Source organism: Nematolebias whitei, chromosome 22, assembly GCF_014905685.2.
Source record: "Nematolebias whitei isolate Nwh7 chromosome 22, NemWhi1, whole genome shotgun sequence".
NCBI lineage: Eukaryota > Metazoa > Chordata > Actinopteri > Cyprinodontiformes > Rivulidae > Nematolebias > Nematolebias whitei.
In genome coordinates, this window is record NC_056519.1 from 4,258,540 (window position 1) to 4,265,777 (window position 7,238).

Here is a 7,238-nt window from a genome sequence, read left to right on the forward strand (position 1 = left end):
AGCATTTTGCTACTTGTACCTAGCTTTTGCTACATTTAGCTTTTAACTTTTTGCTATTTTTATTTTAACTTGTCTTTTGCTACTTTTACAAAATGTCTGCTACATTTAGCCTTTTCCTACTTTTAGCTTTCAGTTAGTCTTCATATTTGATTAGCTAGCCTTTTGCTACTTGTACCTAGCTTATGCCATTTTTAGCTTACAGTTAGCCTTTTCATACATTTAATTTAGTTAGCCTTTTGCTACTTAGCTAACCTTTTGCAACTTGTGCCTAGCTTTTGCTACATTTAGCTTTTAGCCTTTTGCTACTTTTATTTTAGCTAGTATTTTGTAATTTTATCTAGATTTAGATTGGTCATTAGTAAAATAGCGATGACAGATTTTTGTACAGTTTTATAATAAAAAAAATGTAAGCGTGGCCACAATGTGTAAACATCAGAGCTGCGTACAAACTTTACAGGACCAATAATAATAATAATAATAATAATAATAATCTGTGCTTCCTCGATCACGTCTGAGGCCCGTCTGAACCTGTGTGGACTTCCTTACCGGTTGCTCTTGGTGAGCAGCGGCAGGCTCTCGCTCACCAAGCCGTGGCTCAGCAGCAGGATGTCGTGGGACGTCATGCCGCTGTTGACGAGCAGACCCAGGACCAGCCGACGCAGCACCGCAGTCACCCGGTTACACACCTTCACATTGGAAGAGTCCTCTAGAATCTGTTCGGAGGGGAAGCAGACAAACAGTTTAGGACTTTGTAAATAAAGTGTTTATAGTCTGGGCGTGGCTCTGGCAGTACCTCCTTCAGCGGCAGGATGAGCTTGGTGATGCTCTCTTTGCTGCAGAAGCGGGCCAGCAGCTCGTACAACTCCATGCTCTTGCTGTGCCGCGCCTCCATCAGTTTGGAAATGATGCCCTTAACTTCTTTTTCCTCGGCCACCGCTCCAAAAAGCTCGTTGTGGAAGATCTGACCAAACGGAGACAGAGAGGCGTCACAAGAAAAATAAATAAGTCCAACCAGAGAAACACTTTTCTGCAAAAACAAATTATTTTGCTGAAATTTGTTTAAAATTAAAATAAGCCCGACGGTCGGCCCAGGGTTTTGCAACATCCTTACACCTATGAGCATGTTCATGCAGGGGTCCAAGTCTCCACTCTGGAGGGTGGGACTGAGCGCTGACAGCAGCTGGTACACAGTGAACGTCAGCACGTGGACCTGGACGGACACAGAGCCAGCGGCTGGATTATTGTCCTCTTTAAGAGTTTTGGGTGTTTATTATTATTCATTTGGGTCGGTGCTCCCACCTGGTAGCCTTTGACCAGAATCCCCGTCATCTCCTTGAGCAGATACTGAAGGTACCTGCAGCCCAAAGTCTCGATGATCTTCACCAGCGTTCCTCTCGCTACGTCGCGGATCTCCTGGAAACGGTTCCTCAGCAGAACGCAAATTTTGATCAGGATCCTGGATCAAAAAAAAAAAAAAAAAAGCTTGTTTAATATGTTCTTACCAAATTACTCTTCAAGTTAAAAAAGTACAACAGGGCTGCGTACCCGGGGAGGTGGGCCTCCATGATGTCCGGAGGCAGCGTCTGCATCAGTTTGATCATGGCGAAGGCGATCGGTATCCGGACCACCTCCTCGTCCTTCACATCCTTCGACTTCACAGACTTGTGCTCCTCGTCCCGTGTCACCTACAGGAGGAGGAACAACAGGAAATGTTCACGGCGCTGCCCGAGGAGAGTTTTCGCAGAAACGTGGGCTACCTTGTAGGTCTGTCGCGATAAACGAATCAATGAATCGCACGATAAATGAAAATTATCAACCTCATTTTCATTTATCGGCTTTATCGTTTCTTCCTGTTTCTCTTTCTACTGAAGACACTGGATGATAAAAGGCTCAACTCCGGTGCTCTTCACTGACCCCTCCCTTTCTCTTTAAAATCTGTTTTAACGATCCAAAATCGCATTTTTGGATGATTAAAAGCAGCTAACAGGCTGACCTTAGGAAAAAACCTCCGTCTTGTCGAAGCTCCAAAATTCACAGTTGAAACCCGTGCCTTTGTCTAAAAAGTTATTTTCTCTGCAAAAAGAAGCTGAGAACTTGTTTACTGATTTTTATTAAAAGCTTTGCGTGTCAAATGCTATGCTGAAGAGCTCGAACCACACCGAGCGTCCGCCATTTTGGGGACCGAAGAGAGACAGCCCATGTCACGTCAAGGGGCCTCCCTCTCATTTTTCTTAAAGAGAAACGCTGCTCGCTTCCTCACTATCCATCCTTCGGTTCAAACAGGCTTATACTGCCACCCGGTGGTCAAAAAAGGTACTACACACAAAAATTTACCAACATTTCTTTTAAAATTTGACAGTAATTACTAATTATTGTCAAATTTCAAACAATATTATCATTTATCGCAATCATTTCTGCGACAATTAATAGCCCAGCTAAATTTGTTATCGTGACAGGCCTACCTTGGCGGTGAGACACTTGTGGAGGCGGGGCAGCACGCTCTCATTAACAGTCTGGTGGATCCTACTGATCAGGGACTCCAGCTCCTCTCTGCTCTGCGGCAAGCCGCTGCACCCCACGGCTAATTTAGGAGCTGCCTCCAACTTGGATTTGGTCGTAGCCACTTCCTCCGACACGCTCGGCGTTTTGCCTCCAGCAGGGTCCATTTCCACGGGAACGTCAGCAGAAGCGTCCCTGCACTCGATCTCCATCGGTTCGTCGTCGTCGCTGGCGTCTGAAGCCTCCATTTTGTCATCCACGTCAATCGTAACGTTTCCAGCTGGGAATGCAATGAGTTTGAAACGCTTATCGTACGTTAAAACTGTGTGAATTAAATCATATGTGGTGATAAAAACAAAGGGAAAACGGAAGCGGTTTTGCACCTTCTCTTGCTTTGGCAGCTTCCATTTCTCTGCTGAGGGTCTGATGGTCGAAATGGAACGCTTCCAACACAGAAACGAGCACACTGTGAAAAATAAAACAAACATTATGGTAGAAAAGAAGACGGCTTTGAAATAAAGAAGATGGGTAAAAGTTGAAAGAAGTCATGGGCTCACACACCTGACCATGAGTTTCTGTTCGGCCTGTGCCGTCTGCAGGACGTGGACGAAGTGTTTCAGGTAGTACATGTACCTGGACCAGGTCAACCTGCGACACACGGCACCCACCACCTCCACCGACGCAGACATCATGTTCTCATGCTGCAGGTTAGGCAGAAATTGAAAGGTTTAAACTCAAAGGTTTAAAAAAAACAAACCTGCATTCTGAAAAAGAATCCAAGCTGCGGTCACCTTCAACATCTTTTCGTCCATCAGGGCTGTCAGGGCGTACGGCATGATGTAATTCTGCAGGGAACGCGGCGTCATGACCACCGTGCCCTCGTTCAGCTGCTTGGCCAACTTCCTGAGGGCGCGGCCCCGACGGTGGATCTAATTAAACCCAAAACAAGTCTAGTTTATTTATAAAGCACATCAACAGCAGCAGTTACCAAAGTGCTTAACAATAAAAATCAATGGGAGTAACTGAATTGGAAAAAATAAACGTAGTATTGAAAATTAATTAAAGATAAATCACAGCATCAAAAGAAAAAACATAAAAACAATAAAATACTAATCACATGGTGTTAAAAGTCAGAGAAAGCATGAGTTTTGAGTAGAGATTTAAAAACAGAAAGTGAAGTGGTCTGTCTAGACCGATCTCCTCTGAGCTTCAACCAAAAGCAGATGATCTCATAGCCCGAGAAAGAACATTTGGTTGAAGTAGCTCAGAGAGGTATGAGGGTGCAAGGACATTTATGCACTTAAAGGTTAGCAGGAGAATTTTAAAATCTATCCTGATGCATATAAAGAGGCAGTGAAGGGAGGACAAAACCGGTGTAATGTGATCAACCCTACGAGTTCCTGTTAAGAGCCAGGCTGCAGCATTTTGGATTAGCTGGAGACGTGAAAGGGAGACCTGACTGACCCCAACATTGAGTGCATTACAGTAGTCTAGTTGGGAAGCAATAAAGGCATGGACTAGTTTTTCAAGGTCAGATCTGGACAACACTGACTTAAGCTAAGCTATCTGCCTTAAATGAACTAAGCTTTTCTGCAGAACAGAGTTAATCGGTTTATTAAACTTAAAATCAGTCTAAAACCATCCTGAGATTTGTAACAGACTACTTAAGACAAGGCTCAAGAGAGTCGAGGTTTACAGGAATAGAAACAGCAGAAATAGGGCTAAACACAATGACTTCCATCTTCTGATCGTTAAATCTTGAAAAATTTGAAAATCCATGCCTTGATGTCATCAAGACATTTTAACAGAGGATGAATGGAGTAAGAACTATTGTATTTAAAGGACAGATAAATCTGACAATCATCAGCATAACAGTGAAAGGAAAGGCCCCGAAGGGAGCAGGTAGAGTGAAAACAGAAGGGGTCCAAGAATCAAGCCCTGCGGGACCCCACAGTAAGAAAGAAACCATTCTAATGCTGCACCAGTAATCCCAACCCAGTGGTCCAACAGCGACATAAGGACACTCTGGTCAACAGTGTCAAAAGCAACGGTGAGGTCCAGGAGTGCAAGCATCACAAACTGAACATACTGACAAAACACATATCAGTGTTTGTCTCGTCAAGCGGATACAAAAAGCAGATTGTGTGAATCGTACCTGGATGTGCTTCATGTGCTCGAAGAAATCAGACTCGGGGTCGTTGTAGTCGGTGAGCTGAACCAGGTCTCTGAACTCCTTCCTGATGGGGAAGTTCTTCACCAGACAGGCGAGGACCGTGGTGTATTCATGCTGCACGCTCTGAACACACGTTGTTTGTCACACACTGCTTCTGCATTTCGTCTTGGATTTGTTTTGTAATAATAAAGACAACAAACCTCTGTCTTGCTGCAGATTCCTTTGTGAACAGCGTCCAGGATGGTGTGCTGGATCACATCCTTGTAGATCTGCTCTCCCATCCCGACTGCTGCCACCTGACCTATCACCGCTGACAAACACAGGGTGGCGTTGTCTGCCAGCGACATGTCGCCGATCTGAATTCAAAAACAAACAAAACAGGAGGACTTGTAGCTGCAGCTCTCGTTCCAGAAGCCACTCCGTGATCTACGCACCTCAAATGTGTGGAAACAGTTGTACATGAGGGTGCTGATATAATCCAGGTCCAGGGTTTGCATGTGCTTGACTCGCCTGGTGGCCTCTTGGAAAGCAGTCAGGCGCACGTCGAAGTAGATCTCATCCAGGTGTCGGCTGTCGAACGCGTTCAGCTGGAAGGTTCGAGCACAGAGTCATACCCTCCATGTGTTTCACTGCCCTGACAAAGTTTTGTAACAATTCTAATTTAATAAACCGTAACGCTTACCTTTGTTGTTAAGTCGGAGATGTATGTGAGCGAAGGCTCCAGGTCTGACAGAGTCTGAAAACAGAGCAGGAGTTCATCTTCTGTTAATAACAGTCACCATCTTGGGCAGTGAGGGGTCATCTGATGTGTGATTCATGATCAGAACATTAAAATGTGCTTTGTGCACGGACGCCAACTCGGCCTGAGCCCTCTCCTTCTCTGTGCGCACTCCTAAATGAGCCGTGATACTACAGAACAGGGCTATTCAACATAACTGCTCAAGGGACCAGTTATTGAAAGCCAAGAGCTCAGGGGCCGGACATCCAGCATTCCCATTAAGTAAGTTTGTTTTATGGTTTAAAATCTAGTTTTATTTAAAAATGAACCCAGAGCCCAGTCGTGGGCCTGATTTAGCCCCAGGGGCCACCAGTTGAATAGCATTAAAAGTTTTGCTGCATAAGTCACACCTTTTTGCATAGATTAGCATGCCAGCAACTTATTCAGTGAAGTGACGTATTTAAGTTTTTTCCCCATATTTTATAAATCAATTTTTAATTGAGATCTGACGATTTCATTCATTCTGAGTGGAAAATATTGAACAATACCATTTTCAGCCACTAGAGGGCCCTCGACTAATATGGCAAGCCAAGTGTCTCAATAGGTAAATGTGGCTATTAATGAGACACTTGGCTTGCCATACCAAGCTACCTTCGTCTCACTCCAGAACTCCTGGAGCAAACGATAAATGAGCTGCATTTTGCCGAATCGCCCAGGCGAAATGCAGCTGATCTGACCATCAAAGTGCATTTATTAAGGAAAAATTAGACTGAGACACACCTTTACTATAATTTCGAGCAAACAAATAATTGTTTTTAAGTGTTAATCTTGTTAAAGTCCTCCCGTGCAAGCTCCTGCAGCCGCCATTTGGCAGCCAATCGATTTTTGGCACAACACCGGTCCACGTTTCTGGGTGGTCAGCGGTGACACACAATATATGCGATGTACAGTATACGGCGGTGCGACACGTACGGTAAACACACATTGTCCCAAAGCACTCCAGTGCAATGTCGGATAACATTTGGGCTGGATCCAACGGACGGCACGAGGCATCCTCCGTTTGGTGACATTCACCAACTGCTTTGACACTCCAGCAACTGCCTGATAACACTATGATGCCGACATTTATGCTCACTCTAGAAGAGCCTTGACAATCGAGTCATTTGCATACCCATCGCTAGTCAGACCGTTCCGTCCGAGTGCTTAACTTTTGGTCAGCGAGTGAAAAAAGTCAGAATACACATTTCAGCGCTGGCTGCGAACCTGGAAGACGCTGACGAGGGCCTTCCTGGGCAGCTTGTTGTGAATGACGGAGAAGAGTTTACTGAGCGGCCGCAGGAAGGTGGCGGGCTGCAAGCAGCGCTGCAGCAGGTTCTGAACAGTGGCCAGGATGTCGATCTCCGTCTCCTGCAACAAACGGGACGTTCTCTTAATTAGCCAAACTCTTACAGTGTTGCTCTCACAACTATAAGATCGCATAAATAAATTTGATCTACAAAGCTCAAGTTTACCTGAGGGTTGTGGCCTTTAAGGAGATAAGGAAGCAGCAGACTGATGAGCGTCGAACTCTGCTCCTTGTCGCTGACAAATCGACTCACCCTGCCAGGGAACGGGACAACACGAGGAAATATTCACGCTAGCTCGCCGCCACAACTGATCACTTCTAGCAAACACAAAATGGCTGCAACTGTCATTTTTACAAACATTAAGCTAAATGTTGGTGTGGTAGTAGCTGAGAATGGTCCTCAACACGTAGTCTAAATACTAGGGATGCACGATATTATCGGCATGGTATCGATATCGGACGATATTAGCGATGAAGTTAAATATCGGCCATTCCATCAAAAT

At 45.0% G+C, this 7,238-nt stretch overlaps 1 protein-coding gene across 1 annotated transcript in view; it reads right to left on the minus strand.

Moving 5' to 3' along the window:
- utp20 (UTP20 small subunit processome component) overlaps positions 1 to 7,238 on the minus strand; it is a 34,188-nt gene that overhangs the window by 6,100 nt on the left and 20,850 nt on the right. The window contains exons 26-40 of the mRNA XM_037696138.1: positions 6,902 to 6,989; positions 6,654 to 6,797; positions 5,355 to 5,408; positions 5,107 to 5,259; positions 4,873 to 5,028; positions 4,655 to 4,795; positions 3,291 to 3,428; positions 3,061 to 3,200; positions 2,883 to 2,965; positions 2,463 to 2,779; positions 1,546 to 1,685; positions 1,300 to 1,456; positions 1,112 to 1,210; positions 794 to 961; positions 547 to 713 (exon numbers count right to left, since the gene is read on the minus strand). Of these exons, the coding sequence (XP_037552066.1) occupies positions 547 to 713; positions 794 to 961; positions 1,112 to 1,210; positions 1,300 to 1,456; positions 1,546 to 1,685; positions 2,463 to 2,779; positions 2,883 to 2,965; positions 3,061 to 3,200; positions 3,291 to 3,428; positions 4,655 to 4,795; positions 4,873 to 5,028; positions 5,107 to 5,259; positions 5,355 to 5,408; positions 6,654 to 6,797; positions 6,902 to 6,989 (2,145 nt within the window). The remainder of the gene's footprint in view (positions 1 to 546; positions 714 to 793; positions 962 to 1,111; positions 1,211 to 1,299; positions 1,457 to 1,545; positions 1,686 to 2,462; positions 2,780 to 2,882; positions 2,966 to 3,060; positions 3,201 to 3,290; positions 3,429 to 4,654; positions 4,796 to 4,872; positions 5,029 to 5,106; positions 5,260 to 5,354; positions 5,409 to 6,653; positions 6,798 to 6,901; positions 6,990 to 7,238) is intronic.